This window comes from Panthera tigris, chromosome E2 (assembly GCF_018350195.1).
Source record: "Panthera tigris isolate Pti1 chromosome E2, P.tigris_Pti1_mat1.1, whole genome shotgun sequence".
Classification (NCBI taxonomy): Eukaryota; Metazoa; Chordata; class Mammalia; order Carnivora; family Felidae; genus Panthera; species Panthera tigris.
This window is the reverse complement of record NC_056674.1, coordinates 18,640,070-18,661,924: the sequence shown is the minus strand read 5'-3', so window position 1 is coordinate 18,661,924 and position 21,855 is coordinate 18,640,070. Positions and strand designations below refer to the sequence as shown.

The 21,855-nt window shown below is 45.0% G+C and overlaps 1 protein-coding gene and 1 non-coding gene across 2 annotated transcripts; one reads left to right on the top strand and one right to left on the bottom strand.

Moving 5' to 3' along the window:
• Positions 1-670: 670 nt before the first annotated feature.
• On the bottom strand, positions 671-832 carry LOC122234422. Its single transcript, XR_006212217.1, has one exon. It is a non-coding gene; the product is annotated as a U1 spliceosomal RNA (small nuclear RNA).
• Positions 833-5,214: 4,382 nt separating this feature from the next.
• Positions 5,215-19,266, top strand: ZNF599 (zinc finger protein 599). The gene is made up of 4 exons (XM_007096750.3): positions 5,215-5,540; positions 8,229-8,355; positions 8,706-8,801; positions 16,898-19,266. The coding sequence occupies exons 1-4, from the start codon at positions 5,523-5,525 to the stop codon at positions 18,421-18,423; spliced, it is 1,767 nt and encodes a 588-aa protein (XP_007096812.2). The 5' UTR covers positions 5,215-5,522; the 3' UTR covers positions 18,424-19,266.
• The last annotated feature ends 2,589 nt before the right edge of the window (positions 19,267-21,855 follow it).

Here is a 21,855-nt window from a genome sequence, read left to right as displayed (position 1 = left end):
AACTCTCGGTTTTGGCTCAGGTCACGATCTCATGATTTTGTGGGTTCGAGCACCATGTTGGGCTCTGGGCTGACAGTGCACAGCCTGCTTCGGATTCTCTCTCTCCCCCCTCTCTCTGCCCCTCTCCTGCTCACACTGTCTCTGTCTCTCTGAAAAATAAATCAATAAAAAGATTTTTTAAATGGGTGAATATTCCCCAGACTTTAGAAAGACAGGAATCTGAACACCAAAAAACTCAACAAATCTCCGAATGGGATAAACTCAAAGAGATCCACACCCAGTAACATTATAATGAAATTGTCATAAACCCAACACAGAAATTGTGAAAGCCAAGAGAGGAGTGGCTCATCATGTAGAAGGGATTCTTTTTTTTTTTTTTTAATTTACACCCAAGTTAGTTAGCATATAGTGCAATAATGATTTCAGGAGTGGAAGCCAGTGATTCATCACCTACATATAACACCCTGTGCTCATTCCAGCGAGTGTCCTCTTTAACGTCCCTTGCCCATTGAGCCCATCTCCCCCACCCACAACCCCTCCAGCACCCTTAGTTTGTTATCTATTTTTTGGAGTCTCTTATGTTTTGCCCCCCCCCCATTTTTATATTATTTTTGCTTCCCTTCCCTTATGTTCATCTGTTTTGTATCTTTAAAAAAATTTTTTTTTTGTTTAGGGGAAAGCACAAACACAGTCCCCCACTACCACAAGTTATGCAGTCGAGTGTCCCACATTTAGGAAAATCACGGGTCGGCACATTCTGAGTGCAATGGGTAGACCTCGCCCTGGGAAAACCACTTTCGTGATCATGGTATCTCCCCTGCCAGATAAATGTTTTGTATCTTAAACTCTGGATATGATTGAAGTCATATGATATTTGTCTTTCTCTGACTGACTAATTTCACTTAGCATAATACCCTCCAGTTCCATCCACGTAGTTGCAAATGGCAAGATTTCATTCTTTTTGATTGCTGAGTAATACTCCATTGTGTGTGTGTGTGTGTGTGTGTGTGTGTGTGTGTGTGTGTGTGTATACCACATCTTCTTTATCCATTCATTCATCAGTGGACATTTGGGCTCTTTCCATACTTTGGCTATGTTGATAGCTGCTATAAACACTGGGGTGCATGTGCCCCTTTGAAACAGCACACCTCTAACCCTTGGACAAATACCTAGTAGTGCAATTACTGGGTCGTAGCGTAGTTCTATTTTTTTTTAAATTTTTTTGAGGAACCTCCATCCTGTTTTCCAGAGTGGCCGCACCAGTTTCCATTCCCACCAGCAGTGCAAAAGCTAGAAGGGATTCTCACTGAGACCAACAGCCAATTCCCATCAGAAATCATGGATACCACAAGGCAGTAGGATAACATCTTAAAAAACTGCTGAAATAAAGAAATCAACCCATAATCAACCAACTGATTTTGAGTGTTGGTAACACCAACAATGGACAACCCATAATGGATTTAAGAGAACAATTTCATTTATAAAATCATCAAAAAGGATAAAATACTTGGAAATAAATGTAACCAAAGCTTGTATATGGAAAGTCACATACATGCTGAAAGAAACTAAAGAAGACTTAAATAAATGGAAAGACATCCATGCTCATGTGACCATGTTGTTAAGAGGGCAATACTCCTTAAATTTATCTACAGATTCAACTATCAAAATCCCAGCTAGTTTCTTTGTAGAAATCGACAAACTGATTTTCAAATTCATATGGAAATTCAAGGAACCAAGAATGGCCAAAACAATCTTAGAAAAGGAAGAACAAAGTTGGAAGGCTCATACTTCCTGATTTCAGAACTTGCTACAAATGGGGGTGCCTGGGTGGCTCAGTCGGTTGAGCGTCCGACTTCGGCTCAGGTCATGATCTCCCGGCCTGTGAGTTCGAGCCCCGCGTCAGGCTCTGTGTTGGAAGCTCGAAGCTCACAGCTCGGAGCTTGGAGACTGCTTCGGATTCTGTTTCCCTCCCTCTCTGCCCCTCCCCTGCTCATGCTCTGTCTCTCTCTCTGTCTCTCTGTCAAAAATAAATAAACATTAAAAATTTTTTTTTTTAAAAAAAGAACTTGCTACAAATGTATAGTAATTAAAACAGTGTGGTACTGGCAGTAAAATAGGAGAGTCCAAGAATGAACCCATATATATACATATATATATGTATATATATGATCAATTGCTTTTTGACGAGATGGCCAAGACCATTCCATGGGGAAAGAATAGTCTATTCAACAAATGGTGATGGGACAACTGGATATCTACATGAAAGATATAAAGTTGGAACTTTACCTGACTCCGTATAAAATGTTCAACTCAAAATGGAGCATAGATCTGATATATGAGGTAAAACTACAAAACTCTTAGAAGGAAGCATAGGGGTAAATCTTCAACCTCGGACCTGGCAATTCAGTTCTTTTCAGGAAGGGACGGCCCAGAGCTCAGATGGCATCCATCTCCCCCCTGCCTCTTGAGGCTGTGGGCTGGACACAGCTGTCAATATCACCATGATGAGAGAGTGGGCACCTCTCATGGGCCTGAGACGGCCTGAGTGCCTGGGCCTGAGTCGGCCCATGTTCCTGATTTGGGGATCTGGGCAGAAGCATGAGCAGTGGGTGCATGTGGAGGGTAGTACAGGGTTCCTCAGGAGGGAGGCTGACCACTGGCTTGCTAGTCTCCATCATGGCAGGACCATGTGATGTTTGAGGATGTGTTTGTGTCCCTCTCCTAGGAAGAGTGGGAGTTTCTTGATGAGGCTCAGAGACTCTTCTACCATGACATGATGCTGGAGAACTTTGCCCTTTTAGTCTCACCTGCTAAGGCCCTCACTTTCACCCCATCCTGGCCTGGGCTCTTCACTTCCCCTTTTACCCAGAGACTATTCTATCCTTCCCACAGTCAGACCATGGGAATGAGGACTGCTTCATTCCCAGATTCCCTATGTTAAGTGTTGTGTCAGGGATAGGCTATTTCCACTGTTCCCTCTCCCAAGCAGCCCTGCTGTCTGCTGCCTGGAAGCCCAGCAGAAGTTTTAGGAGTCAGAACTCTTCCAGTCTGCTCAATGATTCCCACCCAGCTTGGCCTCTCTCTAGTCAGGTGACTGTGTCCGGATGTGCGGCACCTCTCTACCCCAAGTTCTTCCCCCTCCCTCCGCCTGATATTTCTGAGGTCTGCCTGTGCCAAGAATTTGGGCACTGACGTGGTCAATGCTTGTAGGGACTGCCAGGCTATGCCTGAGAGATACTTCCTCAACAGTTCTCTATGTTAGTTGTAGTTCCCACGTTCTGTGTGTGCTAGGTTGTTCACCTTCCCTATGTTTCCTTAGGACTTGTGTGTCCTCCAGGTCCCGTTTAGTTTCCCGACTGGCGCAGGGTCAGGCGGAAGCCCCCAGCGCTTGGCCAGGCAGACACAAGTACAGCTGCAGCCAGGGAAGTTCACAGTGGGCCAGGTCCTGCTAAGTGGGGACCCGGGGAGGGTATAATGTTAAGGCTTAGTTCAAATGTACTGGCAAACTGCCCCATGTTTACCATTTGTTTCATATCAAAGTTGCAACGGACAGTGGTCTGGATCACTGGGCGGAAGAACCAAGCAGCACTCGGAGATCTTGGAAGGCAGGAGGTTTATTTTACACCGGTGGGCTCAGAGGAGATCATTCTCCAGAGGTGTGAGCCCAGAGCATCAGTAGCGGGGACAATTTATAGCCTGTTCCAGAGCGAGGCAAGCGGGGTAGGAAGAAAAACCCGGAACAGGAGTCTTCGGGCAGGGACTGGAATTCCCCTATCGGTCCTTGTTGGCCATCTCCTAACAGATTTTTCCCTATCAAAGTCACTAGCCACACCACATTTCTACCTTTGCTTCCCCATTTGCCAGCCTGTCATTTTTACTCTGACTTCTGGTCCCTGTCGAGTCCCCCACCTGTCTGGCCTCCATCTCTCACCTATTCTCCACTGTTCTCTCTGCAGCACTGTCCAACATTGGCCTACACATGATACGACGTACATTTTGCATGTGCCCCTAAATAGTCCCTGGAAACCAGCTACAGTCTATTCGCATTTTCTGCCATAGCTTATGTTCTGTAAAGTCACCCCAAACACTGAATTAGTGAATATAGAATCACTGCTCCTAGGGGAACTGGAGGGTTAGGATCCTGTAAGCCCCTGCACAACATTTTCATCAATAGATCAATGTTTAATGTCATTTTATATGTTTCTGTTTAGAGACACTTTATTTAATATATATTGTTGATTCATTAGCATTGAATTCATAGCTGACAGCTCTGTAACTCATGCCTGAACACAGTTTATCTAACACATGTGTTTTCTCCATGAGGCACATCACAGCCTTCTTGTGCTTTGGGACACCAGACAGCACTTCAGCACTGTGTCTACGGCCCATTTTAAACAGCAACATCACCAACTAAAAGCTCAACCTCACTAAAAATGTGGCAGTCATTATATCATTCACAGGACTCTTATTTACAGCATTGAGCTGAAATTAGAAGGCAGAGTCTCATCTTCTTTGACCTCAGCTGGGAACATGCTTATGGAAACCCCAAGCCCAAGGTCCTGAGTTTATATGGAACAGTTCCTATGTCTGGCAACCAGTGGAAATTATCCCAGGCAAAGGTACCAGCATGTCCAAATACTTGGTGAGGCTGAGCTGGGAATGTTCAGAGAATCACGGCTCTCTTTTCTTTCTGGCAGATGAGGAGAGTAAGAGTTGGGTGTGGAGTGGTAGCCTGAGAGGTTGGATGTTTTCCTGAATGTGATGGGAACAGTGAAGTTATGTGGCCTCTCTGGCTGCGGAGTGGAGAACAGATTCTGGGAGTAAGGGAGGAGGCAGGAAGGCAAGGGATGAGGCTATTACACTAGTCCAGGTAAGTTTTGGTGGTGGCTGGACTAGTATGGGGGCCATGGAAGTGGGAGAAGTGGTTGGATTCTGGATCTGTTTTTTATGTATGGCTGAAGGGCTGCTGAACTCTATGTGCTTCTCCTTCAACCTCTTAAAAGCCATAGCCCTGTCTTTGGAACTTAAACACCACGTTTCTCAGAGAATGGGAAGTACACTCCCCATCACTAAGAGTCAGTCAGAAACTACATTACCCAGCAGGGAGTGTTTCTGACGTCAGAGGCGGGCGCTCAGCCAATGACGGAGAGCGGAGAGGGGCGTTTCCTGCCGCAGAGTGGGCGGGACTTCTGGCGTCCTCTCTAGGACCTCATTTGGTTGTAACGGGTCTGTGCTTAGCGGAGCTTGTAATTGGAGGCCGGGGAGGCTGCTTCCCAGAAGGGGCTTCCAGACTGAGCTATTTGAGCCCTGACTCCACCTGTAACGGGGTTGCCCCCCGCCTCGGCACCAGCCCTTCGTCCCTGCGGTACCCGCAGGCGGCCCCTTGGACCTTGTTGCGCGTTTACACAGCGGAGACCGAGGTGCCAGACCACCCGGCCCAGGGCTGGGGCGAGGGGTCGGCTGAGCCCGCTGGGACGGGCGTTAGTCGCAGCTTCGCGAAGTCTCGCTCGGCCGTGGGCCCTATGGCGGCGCCGGCGCTGGTGAGTGGTGGGTCCCACATGCCCACGCGCGCTGCGGTCGGTGTTCGCACGGTTCCACTCAATGTGATATAGATCCTGGGACTCCTGGCCGTTCCTTCTTAATGCTCTTGGATCTGGGGGTCTTGGAGGAATGGGGGCGGGAGAGGAGCAGATCTTACTAACTTCCAACCTCGGGTTCTGAATCCAGGCCAGAGGTTGTCAGGGGAGACCCCCATTTCTGCCTCTGACCTCAGCTTGCCTTTCACTGCCCTTGGCCTCCATTCCGTCGAATCTGAAATTGGAATACCGTGTATTAACGATTTTTCTCAGTTGAGGGAATCAGAGAGGGTACACTTGTGACGTGTGCCCTTCAGTGCTCAGCATGACCCAGAGAACATCACTCTGGATGCGCTTCTGAGAGGGACTTCCCTGGCCCTGCTCTGCTCTTAGGCTCACTCCGGGGACAGTCTGGCCCATCCCTGCCACAGGTCTGTAGGGGATGGGAGCTCTAGAGCAGAGGTAAGGGGGGAGTCGCGTTTTTTGAATTGCTGCTTTTCTGATAGCAGTGGAAGGTCCCTGGACAGGTGGGAAGACAAGACAGTCACCGGATTGAACTCTGCAGGCGCCGTCTGTGTATTACAAGTGAGGTTGGTTTGCGGTGAATCCATTTTCCTGTTGAACACATTTTCTTATACAGGTTCCCACACTTTCCAAAGGTGTGGATTTTGCCACTGGCTTTTAGGAGAGACCTACAGTAGTAAGGTAAACACAAAAATCCTCTTTGGATTTCTTTTGGTTGGTGAAAAGAGTTGCGAATGTAAGTTTTTCTTAAAAGCAAAGTGGCGGTAAAGGGAACTTCCAGAAAGTGAGGGATACTCTTCACTTTACTGCCCTTTTGGCTTAGAAAAGTTTTCATGGGAACACTTTGCTTTCAGATCGTGGGGAAAACCTGTGCTTGTGAAGGGACTCTCATTAATGACGGTGTCCAGGAATGCTGTGTCTCTTGGGACGTAAACACACAACAGGCCCTAAGTTACTCTCTAGCACGTCACCCTGTTTACTCTCATCCTGCCTCCGACCACTTGGCTTAGTTATTCATCTTTTCTTACCTGGCCCGCTCCCCGACTTCACTTCAGCCTGTTCCAGTGACCCCTCAGGGAAGCCTTCCCCGGTTGCCCTGGGGGCCTTCCCGGGTTGCCCTGCCTTGGGGACATAAGTCCCCTAATGTTTTCAGTCACCTCACTGTCCTTTGTTGCTTCTTGGAGCCCTTAGGGCCGTGTGACTTGATCTGGCTCATTTATTTAGTTTCTTGTTGGGGACCTTTCCCCAGCCCTGGAGTGTGAGGTCCTGGTGTCTGTTCTGTCCCTAGGCCTAGAAAGTGCTGGGCCTGCACCGGTGCCCAGTAAGTGATTGATGAGTGAAAGGTTTTTCCCTTGGGGCGCCTGGGAGGCTCAGTTGGATAAGCCTCTGACTCATGATTCCTGTTCAAGTTATGATCTCACGGTTCATGAGACAGAGCCCCAATTTGGGCTCCGGGCTGACAGTGCAGAACCTGCTTGGGATTCTCTCTCTCCCTTGCTCTCTGCCCATCACACTCACGCATGTGTGCTCTCTCTCTCTCTCTCTCTCTCTCTCTCTCTCAAAATACATAAATTAACTTAAAAAAAAGAAAGAAAGATTTTTCCCTCTGGGACTCTTTCATACTTAGATTAAATCTAACCTCCCCACCATGGCTGGACCAGAGGGACCTGGGTTCAAATCTTGCCCCGTCTCATTAGGCATGACAACTCTGGTTGACTTGGCTTGAGCCTCAGTTTGCTGGTTGAAAAACGGAGAAGATGGCGCTTACCTCGTGGGCTGTGAAACAGTTAAGAAATTCACAAATCCATCGAGCACTGCACGTGCTGGACTCTTGCAGTGTTTGCTTTTAGAACATTCTAATTCCCACACCAGCCTGATGAAGCATAAACTATTACTGTATTGATAGAGAAATCGAGGCTGAAAGAAGTTAGCATGTGTTGGTTCACAAGACTGGATTTAAAAAAAATTTTTTTTTTTAATGTTTCTTTATTTTTGAGAGAGAGACAGAGACAGAGCGTGAGCAGGGGAGGAACAGAGAGAGAGGGAGACCCAGGATCCGAAGCCGGCTCCAGGCTCCGAGCTGTCAGCACTGAGTCTGACACGGCGCTCGAACCCACGAACCGTGAGATCATGACCCGAGCCGAAGTCAGACGCCCAACTGACGGAGCCACCCAGGTGCCCCCAAGACTGGATTTAAACTCCAGGAGTCTAGCTCCAGACCCACGGGCTTTTGGTTGCTTTAACACAGCATCTGAAGCCCTCAGATGCAGGCAAGCAGTGTGGACCAGAAAGGCTCCGCTGCTACTGTCATTATTTGAGTTATTTTTCCCCATTCTTCCAACATCTCAGAGCACTTTCGATCTGCTGCTCACAACCCATATGAGATTAGCATTGTTTGTGTCTTTCTCCAGTGGCTTCCTACACAGGAGGCTTTTCTCTTCCACACCTTTTATTCTGTCAGAGGCACCATCTGCCTCTCTCCTGAGCCCAGCACAGAACTAGGTTCTCAGGAATTACTCAGGGGTTCAGGCCTCAGGTCTTTCTGGACTTCCGCTGGTGGCCAAGCAATTGGTTATCATCTCATTTATTAGATGTACAGCCACCCACCACCTCTCTTTGACATTGCAGGCATTAGTGTCATTCGAAGACGTGGCTGTGACCTTCACTGGAGAGGAATGGAGACAACTGGATCTGGCCCAGAGGACCTTATACCAGGAGGTGATGCTGGAGACCTGTGGGCTCCTGGTCTCACTGGGTAAGACCTCATCACTCTCCTGAGTGATACCCATGGACTTTCATTCCATCCTCTTTCTCTAAGCATGGCTGATTGAGAAGGCCTCTGGGACCCAACTTCCTCTCTCCTCACAGCCTCACCATAATTCTGGTCTAACCTTTTGATTATTATCTCTGTGTCTATGACAGGGATTGTTGTATAAGAAGCATAGTTCTCCGGGGTGCTTGGGTAGCTCCGTCGGTTAAGGATGGACTCTTGATTTTGGCTCAGGTCATGATCTCATGGTTCATGAGATTGAACCCTGTATACTTGAGAATTTTTCTTTTGTCCTTACCTATATACCCATGCCCCATTTATTTTTCCATACACAGGACATCCTGTTCCCAAACCAGAACTGATCTACCCACTGGAGCCTGGGCAAGAACTCTGGACAGGGAAGAGAGGCATCTCCAAAAGCACCTATACAGGTAGGTGGCTGAGAATCCGGCAGGTGGGTGTCATGGCAACTGACAGATTACCGGGGGAATCTCTGTTTCTGAAATTTCATGGGTAGCTGCTTCTTGTGGCTTTCCTGGGGTCTTGGTTGATGATGGAGTACTCCAGCCATATTTCCCCTGTCTTTCCTCCTCATCACACTCTGCCTTTATTAGGGTTAGAATGTAGTATACTGAGTAAGACACGGCTCTAAATGCTTAGCCACTCATCAGCCTCATGACCCTGGGGAAGTTGCATGACCTCACTATACCTTTGATAGACAAGTTAGGCTAAGTTAATTCTCTGCTATAAAAGATAAACTCCCAAGTCTAGGTGAGTCAACAGATAAAGAGTTTTTTTTCTCATTCATGCCATAGTTAATGTGGATCAGCAGGGGAACTCTGTACCACGTATTCAGGGACCCAGGTGCATTCTGTTGTCGGTATGGGGCTATAAGGTTGCCCTGGCACCGTCCAACTCGCCAAGGGGAATGGGAGAGAAGGAGAGGACAGACGGCCTCCACCTTGCAGTGGTGCAAATTAGGATTTTTCCCCTTCAAAATGGTGTGAAAGTGGTACACATGAAGTAGAAACTGGACTTGGAATTTTGAGTTGGGATCTTTTCCTGGGCTGGTGATACTGCAGCAGGGTAGTGTCTCCCGATGCTGGGCAGTGCAGTGAGCTGCACCTCCCAGTTAGCCATGCAATCCTGCAGGTAAACAACCAGTACACTTACAGCCATTCTGGCTTAAAAATTTTTTTTTAATGTGTATCTATTCTTGAGAGAGAGAGAGCGCCAGAGTGTGAGCAGGGGAGGGGCAGAGAAAGAGGGAGACACAGAATCTGAAGCAGGCTCCAGGCTCCGAGGTGTCAGTACAGAGCCCAGCGTGGAGCTTGAACTCATAAACCGCAAGATCGGGACCTGAGCTAGTCGGACACTTAACTGACTGAGCCATCCAGGCGCCCCACAACCATTCTGTTTTTCCCGTTCAGTATAATATTCAATACATTGCACAAGATATTCAACGCTTTATTGGAAAACAGTCTTTCCTTTTGATGATTTTGCCCAACTGTAGGGTAATGTAAGTGTACCGAGCATGTTTAAGGTCGTCCAGGCTAAGCTATGATGTGTGGTAGGTTAGGTATATGAAAGGCATTTTGATGGGTTTATTGGGACATAACCCCATCCTAGGTTGAGGAAGATCTGTAGGCATATCCGCCTGCACACATACTTCACTTCCATTCACATTCCATTGACAAGAGCTGGGTATTAGGCTACATGTTGCATCAGACTGGGAAATGTGGTTCAGCTTTGTGCCCAAGAGGAAGGGGCCAGCAATATGATGAACATACACTCGGTCTGCTAAACTAGCCTACATTAGAAAACACAGTAATGATAGCTTCTGCATCATTGGATCGTTTGGAAATGTAATTAGATAGCGGGAAACTTGTAATTAACAAGTTTATTCACTGCCTGACCCAAAGTAAGTGACAAAGTAAGAAAGGTTACAGGTGAGTAATATTCGTGCATTATTAGTCATAATGAATAATGTTATCTCAGACTCCCTTCCGAATTCAGAAAAGATAGTCCTTTCTTTTGCTGCAGATTACTACCTCCAGCTGTACCTTGCATCCTTCCCTTTTCCACCTTCCCTATTCATTCATTTATTCCTCAGTGCATCCGTGCACGCATCCGTCCGTCCATTTGTGAAACATATTCAGAAACAATCCCTAGCCTTGTTGTCTTCTTGCCCTCCTGTCTTACAAAACTTCAGGGAGACATTCGCCTTGTCAGCCCCACATCTGAGCTGCTCAGGGCAGCTGGACCCATCACGTGGACAGAGAGGTGCCAATGCCGGTTCATGATCTCTCTCCTCTCGTGTTCCTTCTGGCTGCTCAGCCAGTGAGTATCTGGCCACCCCCCCCCCCACCCCTAGAATCTGTCTCACATCTTCACCCCCCTCTGCAGTTCCACATCTTCACTTGAATGTTCCAGAGGTACTTCACACTCTCATCCTAAAAGGGACCTCACGATTTGGCCCACGCCTCCCATCTCCCAATTTTCAATTAACGGTCTTACCGTCGAATAAGTCACGAAAGCCAGCAGCAAAAGTAGACCCCGCGACACCTCTACCTTCTTCATACCCTCTCTCCAGCCATTCCTGAATGTTGATCACGTTTCATCATCCATGTCTCCTGAATCTGTCACCTTGACCAACTCTGTCAGTTCTGCATCAGCACCCTTTGTCCAAGCTGTAGTCGTCTCCTGCCTGCATGACTCTAACAGAAGTCTAACTGGTCTCCCCGGATCTGCTGTGTGCCTCTGGTCTGCTCTGTGTCTTCCGTCTGCTTCCAACCACTCCCCTTCTTCCAGATATCACCACCTGCCTCGTTACTGATAACTCAGCATTGTGGCCTATTTCACACTGAGAATAGAGGCTACGTGCTTGGTTTTCCTGCTCTTTCACCCTTACAGACTCACCTCTGCAGCAGAGTTCTTATCTACAGCGTGGATCTAGATCCCACCTTCACCTGCCTTTTCAGGTGTGCTATCTATGGCCATGTGGCAACATTACCACAAACATAGCAGGTTAAAATATCACTCATTTACTGTTTTCCTTCCGTGGGTCGGAGGTCCAGGCACAACTTGGGGTCGGCACAAGCCACAGTCATAGGCACCTCACAACATGTCAGCTTCCTTCTTCAGATCAAGTGATGGTGGGAGAGACTCCAGCAAGATGGATGGGACACAAAACCTCATCTCTTACATTCCGTCATTTTGCATATTCTATTCTTTTTCATTTAAATTCAAGTTAGTTAACATATAGTGTAATATTGGTTTCAGGAATAGAATTTAGTGATTCATCACTTACATAGAACACCCAGTGCTCATCCCAAGAAAGGTCCTCATTAGTGCGGACCCATTTAGCCCATCCACCCACCCCCCAGCCTCAGATTGTTCTCTGTATTTAAGGGTCTCTTATGGTTTGCTTCCTTCTCTGTTTTTATCTTATTTTCCTTCCCTTCCCCTATGTTTATCTGTTTTGTTTCTTAAATTCCACATATGAGTGAAATCATATGATATTTGCCTTTCTCTGGCTGACTTATTTCTCTTGGCATAATACACTCTAGTTCCATCCACATTGTTACGAATGCCATATTCTGTTCTTTAGAAGCAAAATCAAGGCCCTGTAGCATTTAGCTAGAGGGATCGTAATAGGTTGTAAGCATCACAAGTTAGCAATTACAGGAAGCCAAACAAGAGTCTGCTGCATCAGGGACCTTGAGTCTTCAACTTATTTCTTGCCTCTTCTGTATCTTCGCCTTCTCACCTAATTCATCTTCTCTCAGAAAACACAGTGAAGTTTCTGACCCTGGGGGAAACATGAAAAAAAATTGCTCTTGGCTCTCCAACAGCATCTAAATGTTGATGACTCTCTTTCACCCGAACAACCAAGCTTCCGGGAGGAGTTTTCTCATTCTCTGAAGAGACATCTACACAGGATGTCTAGGCCTCCCCTTTACTATTTTTTACTATTTTCTTTAGTTGCTGTACTAAAGTGTAACTTACACATAGTGAATGTACAAGTCTTAAAGGTTCATCTTCCTGAAGTTTTACTCATATAAACCCGAGTACCACCACACAGGTCAAAAAAATACAGTATTTCCAGTGCCTCACAGGCTTCTTGTGCTCCCTCTTTTTTAATATCTCCTTCTACAAAAATAATGGGCACTCAACCCAGTGACTGTAGATGAGTTTTGAAGACTTATAAATGGATCCCCACAATACATGATACTGTTCTGTGTGTCTTCTTTTGATAATCATTGTTGCTCCGAAGTCTGTCATGCGGTTGCAAATTTGGAGTTATTTCTTACTGTGCCGTGTCTCAGTGAATGAATAGATTTCATTTACCCATTTGACTGTTATTTGGCTTGGGCTCCATTTTTTGGAATATTGTGAAGAACACAGCTACGAATATTCTTGATATTTTTGTTGGATATGGCGCACGTTTCTGTTGGGAATATGCAAATGAGTGGACTGGCTGGATCATGGTCTAGGTGTATGATTAGCTTCAGTAGAAACCACCAAACAGTTTCAAAGGGACTGCACCATTTCACATTCCCAGTAGTCCTCACTGCTGTGCATACTGGGGAGCAGGTGGCATCTTCCCCTTTACTCTTTGAGACTCAGTAGTGTTTCTCAGCACTGCAGTACTAAAAATGTTCTTGCATTACTGTTGACATTCTGACTGGCAAATGTAACACCTATAATAATGATAATAAATGGTGGTCTACACCTTATTGAATATTTGCCATATGCTGGGCTAGTTGATTTGTATGATTTTTCTCATGTAACACTGTTAGGAACATTTTATATGTCCTCCCAGAATTCATATGATGGAACCCTAACCCCCAGAGTGATATTAGGAGGTCGGGATTTGGGGAGATGATTGGGTTTAGATGAGATCATGAGGGTGGAGCTCCCATGATGGGATTGGTATCCTCATAAGAAGACAAAGGGAGACCATAGTCTTTCCAGATGTGGTGTGTGTGCTGGGGATGGTTGGGAGAAGAGGGAGAACACTCTTGTGTCTCTTCTTATAAGGACACTAATGCTATCAGATCAGGGCCCTACGCTTATTACCTCATTTAACCTTAATTGCTTCTATCAAAGGCCCTATCTTCAAATTCACATTGGAGGTTAGGGCTTCAACACATGAATTTTGGGGGAACACAAACATTCAGTCCATAACAAGATTTGCTTTGAGGGTAAATATAGGGCTATTCATATATTCTGTTTTTTCTTGTGTCAGTTTTGGTAATTTGAATATTTCAAGGAATGTTTCCACTTCATCTAATTATTCTATTACATTTTAAGATTGTTTCGGGGCGCCTGGGTGGTTCAGTCGGTTAAGCGGCCGACTTCGGCTCAGGTCATGATCTCGCGGTCCGTGGGTTCAGGCCCCGCGTCGGGCTCTGTGCTGACAGCCCAGAGCCTGGAGCCTGTTTCAGATTCTGTGTCTCCCTCTCTCTGACCCTCCCCCGTTCATGCTCTGTCTCTCTCTGTCTCAAAAATAAAATAAATGTTAAAAAAAAAAATTAAAAAAAAAAGATTGTTTCATCTTAAAATGGTAAATTTTATATAAATTTTACCATAGTAAATAAATAAATGCAAGATATATACATATGTTTTTACACTCTTATCTTAATCATTTGGTGCTCATCACCACAAGTGCACTCCTTAATCCCAATCACCTATTTAACCCATCCCCCCACCCACCTCCCATCTGGTCACCATCAGTTTGTGCTCTATAGTTAAGAATCTGTCTCCTGGTTTGTCTCTGTCTGTCTCTTTTTTTCCCTTTGCTCGTTTGTTTCTACCATTCCACATATGGGCAAAATCATATGGTATATGTCTTTCTCTGAGTGACTTATTTCATTTAGCACTATACTCTCTAGTTCCATCCATGTTGTTGCAAATGGCAAGATTTCACTCTTTTTTATGGCTGAGTATTCCAGTGTGTGTGTGTGTGTGTGTGTGTGTGTGTGTGTGTGTATTTCATCTTCTTTATGTATTCATCAGTCGATGGATGCTTCCATACCTTGGCTATTGTAAACAATGCCGGTATAAACATAGGGGTCCGTGTATCCCATGCACACATTTTTATAATACCATTATAAACTGACATTCTCAAAACAAATTTAAAAATTACTTCATTGTACTCATGTATATTTTGCTTTTTTATTTGAACGTTATAAAAAGCATATCATAGTTTACATTGTCTTATGTGATTTGTACTTTTTATTCAACAGTATATTGCTAAGACTCACCCAGCACGTTGGTATAGTTCACTTATTTTTTCTTCTGTAGTCATTTGCATGAATATAACACAGTGTATTCATTTATCTTCATGGGCATTTTCTTGTTTCCAGTTTTTCACACCCACAGAGTGCTGCCATGAAAATTCACATACACTATATCCTCATGCATGTGTAGGAATTTCTCTTAGTAGTGTTCCCAAGGGCTAGAATTTTTCGATTATTATCAGGTAAGCAAAAGGAGAACGTTACTAGATGCTGCCCTGCTGTTTCTTTACCTGCATTATAATAACGATTTCATGGATCCACATCCTTTCCAACACCTGATATTGTCATGTTCTTATTTTCAGTCAGGTAAATATATGGTATCTCATTGTGGTCTTTTTGCCCTTTCCTCATATCCAAGAAAGTTGATCACCTCTTCATATTTTTTTTTCTTTAATGTGCATTCATCCATTTTTGAGAGAGAGAGGGGCAGAGTGTGCTCCAGGGAGGGGCACAGAGAGCGAGAGAGAGAGAGAGAGAGAGAGAGAATCCCAAGCAGGCTCTGTTTCAGCACAGAGCTCAACACGGGGCTCGATCCCATGAACCACAAGATCACGACGTGAGCCAAAATCAAAAGCTGGATACCCAACCAACTGAGCCACCCAGGTGCCCCTCTTTATGTGTTCATTGGCCAGTATGTATCTTCTGCGATGAAAAAGTGGAGTGTTGAATTTCCCACCTGTAATTGTGGTTTTGTTTATTTATCCTTTGAACTCAGTTTTTGGGTTGATTTGAGGCTCTGATATTTGTTGCATGCATTTTAGGATTGTTACCTCTTCCTGGTGTTTTGATCTTTTTATCATTCTATAATGACCCTCTTCTTCTCATTTACTTTATCTGATATTTAGACACCCTTGTTTGCCTTTTAAAAAATTATATTTAGTCAATTTGACCAGTCTTTTCTTTTACAGTTAATGCTTTTGTATCTTATGAAATCTTTCACTTTCCCAAGATCTAAAAGATATTCATTTATACTATTTACTAAAAACTGTTAATGTTGAGCTTCTGACAGTAAGGTCTTAATCAGTCTGGAGTTAGTTTTTTATGCGGTGTGAGGTTAAGAATGCAATTTCATATGGCAAATGATTTCTCTAGATCCGTTTATTGAATAGTCCCTCCTTTTCCCATTGGCCCCTCTGCTACTTCTGTCATATATCAAAGTATATACGTACATTTCTGAGTTCTCAATTCTGTTTTTTCCTTTGATAGTTCGGCAGTTTATCTTAAATCTATGCCTACATCATACTGCCTTGATGCATCTAATCATCATAATCCTAATTCCTCAAAGGGCAAATGTCCCTGCTTTATTCTTCTGTGGAGATATCCTGGTGTGTTCGTTCTTTTATATAAATTCCTCAATGAGCTTGTCACTATCCTTGAAAAACTCTATAAGCTAAACGCTTAATCTGAAGTTGTATAGAATTTGTAGGTGAATTTAAGGAGAACTTTATATGACTAATCTCCCTTTTCACATAGATCTTCGTTAATGTGATACATTTATAATTCTCTTCATCTAGATGATATCTATTTGGCATCTGTTCACCTAGTCTTTACCCAGACAAAGTAGAGTCCGTATGCCCACCCGCTAGCTTCTCACCATCCCCCACTATCGCACAGCCCAGAACCGCGAGCTTTCGTGTCTCCTCTGTCCCCACCTGCCTCTCCATCCTCATCTTCATCGTGCTCTCATCCTCCTCACTTTGCCTGGCATTCAGCATTCTGTCAAGACACTGCACACTTGTGCTTTGTCATCCACTGCAGTCTCTCTCCTATTTCCGTCAGGGAGCCCCTGCTCTCCTCTGGAAATAAGCTCCCATAGAACCTTTTCTGGGTAGCCTCCACTGATCTCTTTCTGCCTCCCACGTGGGCCAAGTTATGTGTACCTTCCCTGTGCTGTCATACCATGACGTGCTAGGGCGCAGTCGTTACACACAGTGTAGTCATTGCTCTGCCCACCCTCCTCCATTCTGGGAAGTGAGGAGTCGTCTCCACTCCGCATTCTCTATGCCGTGCCCAAGTGTTTCTTCCTGGGTTAGCTTTTAAAGATGTCACGAGTGCGTGGGTTAGCAAAGAAAGAAATTGTAAACCTGAGCGCGATAGCTGTGTAAATGCTACAGGCGTCAGAAGGATTCGATTTCATCTTCATTCTTCCACTCAGATGGTGATTTTATTTGCTCTGCATCGACATCGCTAATAGACACCTTTCTGTATTGGATTTCCTTCAGGTGAAAAAGCAAAACCTGAGACCACAGAGTTTACTGCTTCTCAGCTGGCCTTCACTGAGGAAGCCCCTTTTGAGGACCAAATGACACAGGGAGCCTCGAGGGATTCCAGGTTGGGGCAAGCCAGGGATCGGGAAAAGCTATCAGAAATGCAGGAAGGAAACTTGAGGCCAGGAACAGACCCCCACGAGGAGACATGCCCTAGGAAGTTGAGCCATAAACATGATGATTTGGAGACAGATGATAGTTTGTGTTTAACCATTTTACAGGAGCGAGTCACTATACAAGATGATCTACATGAACATGATGGCCAAGGACCCAGAAAAGACCCTGTGACCGATGCAAGGAATAACCTGTATAAATGCAAAGAATGTGGGAAAGGGTTTAGCAAGAATTGGGCCCTTGTTCGGCATCAACAGATTCACGCCGGAGTGAAGCCCTATAAATGCAGTGAATGTGGGAAAGCCTGTCGTTATATGGCCGACTTCATTCGACATACGAGGTTTCATACAGGGGAAAAACCATACAAGTGTGTGGAGTGTGGGAAGGCCTTCAAACGCAGGTCTCACCTCACAGAGCACCAGCGCATTCACACTGGAGATAAGCCCTATGAGTGCAAAGAATGCGGTAAAGCTTTCACCCACCGCTCCTCTTTTATCCAGCATAATATGACACACACTAGAGAAAAGCCCTTTTTGTGCAAAGAATGTGGGAAAGCTTTCTACTACAGCTCTTCCTTTGCTCAACACATGAGGATTCACACTGGAAAGAAACTCTATGAGTGCAGTGAATGTGGAAAGGCCTTTACTCACCGCTCCACTTTTATCCAGCATAATATGACCCACACAGGAGAAAAACCCTTTCTGTGCAAAGAATGTGGAAAAGCTTTTTGCCTCAACTCATCCTTTATTCAACACATGAGGATTCACACTGGAGAGAAACCCTATGCGTGCAGTGAATGTGGAAAGACCTTCACTCACCGCTCCACTTTTGTCCGGCATAAGAGGACTCATACTGGAGAGAAGCCCTTTCAATGCAAGGAATGTGGGAAAGCCTTTTGTGACAGCTCTTCTTTAATTCAGCACATGAGGATTCACACTGGTGAGAGGCCCTATGAATGCAGTGAGTGTGGAAAGGCCTTTACACACCACTCGGTTTTTATCCGACATAATAGAACCCACACTGGAGAAAAACCCTTGGAGTGTAAACAGTGTGCAAAAGCTTTTTACTATAGTTCTTCCTTTACTCGACACATGAGGATTCACACTGGCGAAAAGCCCTATGTATGCAGAGAATGCGGGAAGGCCTTTACCCAACCGGCAAATTTTGTTCGTCATAATAGGATCCACACTGGAGAAAAACCATATGAATGCAAAGACTGTAACAAGGCCTTCTGTGACAACTTTGCCTTAACTCAACACACGAGAACTCACACTGGAGAGAAACCCTTTGAATGTGGTGTGTGTGGAAAAACCTTCAGCCACAGTTCATCCTTTACTCACCATCGAAAAATTCATACCAGAGTGTAAAGGCCTTTGCAAGTCATTTACTTCAATTTTAAGGAACTCGTACTGGTGAAATACCTTTTCTTTTGAATGTAACTATTCAGGAAAACATTTTGGCCAGAGAAGTATTTTACTATCTGATAATTCATACTGAAGAGAAACATCATAATTGTCATCCCTGTGAAAGTTTCTTTGTGGCAGGTCCTCTCAAAGGTCGTCTTAGAAATTGACCAAGCCTAGAGCTTTAACTACCCCTGAGATTGATCCAGAAGAGAGACCCAGTGGTTATGCATTTAGGAAAAATGTCAAGAATTCTTCCCATGTTTATACTACAGAACCATATCAAAAGTATCTTAAAAGTACAATGAGACATAGTGAAGGAGGTGTAGAAAAGAAAGGAAAACAAAATGCGTGTATGGCTTCTAATTTCCCTGCCAAGCTTGTGATAATTTGTCATCGGGGGGGTGGTGGGGATATGGGGGGGATGAGAGATGAAAAATACCTCATCTCCTTTATGTGTTTATTATATACCCGTAGTCAGGAGAGTTGGACCATTGAAGGCAGCTCTGCTGCCAGCTTTTGTTTTTTTTTTAAATTTTCTTTATTTGAAAACATTGTGATTTTTACCCTTGAGCATAAATGTTTGTGAGAGATGTAGAGGCCTGAGTCATGAAATACTTAAATACGCACACGCACACACACACACAGAGTCAATTCTTGTTATTCATTGTAGTTGTATTCTATACATTGATCACAAACACTGAATTGGTGAATACTGAGCCATAGCTCCTAGGTTCCTGTGAGCCTCTGTTCACATTTTCATCAACCAATCAATGCGTAACCCGTTATGGAATTTTTTTTTTCTGTTTAAAAGACATTTATTTAATACATGTTCCCTAGAAATAAATTATATGCAGTATTTCCTTATAATAAAAATATTTCAATTACATCATTTTGTGTAACTTATTCTGTTACTATACTGCTTTAACTCAGTGATACACACAGAAAGTATACATAATTTAGTATTCACACACAATAAACACAGTAAACAGTAATGTGAACACCTACACTGTGTTATACTGTACAGTCATGCGAAGAAAGTCCAGAAAAAAGGTTAAAATTAATCAAAGATTGACATTAACTAATTTTGATAGAGTTGTTGGATATGTGGTGATAGAGCAGTGCACTCTGAAGAAACCTCTTGACCTTGGCATAGTTGATGCTATTTATTCTGCAGAAGAGGAAGACTGAGTGTGGGGTGTCAGTTCTACCTCAGGAATTTGACTCTTGTCATTTGTTGACATCAGCAGTTTCCTTTTGTGAAGTGGCTTGATAAATTGCGTGAGGCTTCATTCAACCATTGGGTCACATTCTTTTAGGTCCTGGAACGTTTTCCCAAAGTAGAATTTCTGATACATGGCTGCTGCGAGAAAAGCGACTCATTCAGTGGTAGAGTGATTTTCGTCACCATCCTCATCATCACTGACTTCAGTGCCTTGTTTGGCTATCTCTTCTGGGTCTTTATTTGTGGGTTCTACCACCTTCTCTGTCAGTATTTCTTCCACATCTTCCCTCACGTCATTGGGAGTTTTTCCACTTGTCAGGTGATATGCATTATGTACTTGACACGGTTCTTTATGTTTTATGTAACACCTTCAAAGCCTTGGAAAATTTCCAGGCAGTTTTGCCATTTTCCCAAGTTCCTGAAAGTAGTCTGCTTGACTGTGCCAAGCTGTTGGGACAAGCTGTCCAAGCTGTGCCGCTGTTGGGACAGTCTCCAGACTGTGCCAACACAGTAACCAGTGACAGTTCGCATAGTGACTGACTGCAATAGTCCATCATGATAACCACCATGTTTCTTTGTTGGTGTTGTAAGCTTTAGTATAAAGCTCCCTCATGTGGCGTATCACGAAAGCTTTTATGTCGTGTCCTGATTGAGAGGTTGGATGACAGTGTTTCGGGGCATGAAAAGAACATCTAGGTTGGGGTGGGCATTTGCGAGTTCGTAACAATGGGCCAATGGGCATTCTCCAAAATTAACACAACCCTGGAGGCAAAGTATTTGCCCTGGAGATAGCAGTAAATATAGCTTCTTGGATGAGCAGTTGTGGAAGCATCCCAGAATGCTTCTGACATCTCTCAAATTTGTTTTGTTCCACCTGCAGCGGACTGGTGTATGGCATATGCCGAACTCCTGAACCAGAGTTTCCTTTTGAGTTCTGGTGGATTTGAAGTTCTCTACACCTTTATGGGCTCGCACTTAAAGTTGGTTGCTGTTGGTATTGACACACAACTGCAAGATTGCACGATACTTGAATAATTTGAAGACTGGTGATTTGGAGGCCATTTGCATTATATACGTTCCTTTGCCAAAAGCCTAGTAAAACAAGCCAGTCTCGTTGGCATTGAAACCTACTCTCCCACCTAATGCTTTTCCTGTAACATTTCCTGATCTGCAGGACCTGCCTTAACACTGTTTATAATGTATTGCCTCTTGAAATGTGCAAGCCAACTAGCACTGGCGGATCAGGGTGTTAACATTTTCCCCATCTGGGTAACATGACTCTCAGTTTTGGCTTTCAGCTCACAATAATGCTCTCCTATCCTTTTTTTTTTTCTTCATCTCACAAATCCACAACTTCAGCTGCTTTCACACCTCATTGCTTCACCACACACTATACAAGTTACTATTAACACTTTCTTGAGTGGCTTCATCTACAGACCAGTGAGTTTCTTCCTCCTTTTGGATGTGCTAGACTGTTGATTCATTAACACTGAACTCATGAGTCAGCAGTATGACTCATGACTGAATGAAGCCCATCTATCTAACATATGCATTTTCTTTCAGGCACGTCACAGCCTTCTCGGCAAGATCTAGGATGCTCCCCTGCTGTGGCCCTGAGCAGGCTCTGTCCTCTGGTGACCGTAGGGGAATGGGCTGGCTGACTCCCAACCACAGGTTGCCTCTGCCTCTGCCCTCCAGTTAGGCACCGAGGTGGCAGTCCTGTGGGCTCTTGGAATTTAGAGTCTTTAACAGTCTCGCCAAACTGCCAGGCCCGTCTGGAACCTGCACCCAGCGGTGGGAGGTCAGGAAATGCTAGAAAGTCCTGCCGGGATTCGGTCTCTGGGCCCTGCCCTTTGCCTTTGGCAACTTTTCCTCATGCCCTTTGCGGGTGTGGGCTTAGCCGGTGTGCTTTTCTGTCCCAGGTTCCAGTGCTGCGCCACAAGCCTCAGGCCGAATGGTGCACGTTTTGCCACGGAGGAGCGCGGAGCCAGGAGAGCCCTCCACATTTCATGCCACACTCCCGACAGCACACAAATCGTCCTTCATGGGCAACTGCCCCAGCAAGCTTCTCTCTTGCCCTGTGCCCCCACCCTCCCACACATGTGCTTCTCATCCGGCTGAGATCACCCTGCACCTCTCCTTGGCCCTTTCCCCAGGCATTTCTGCCTGGA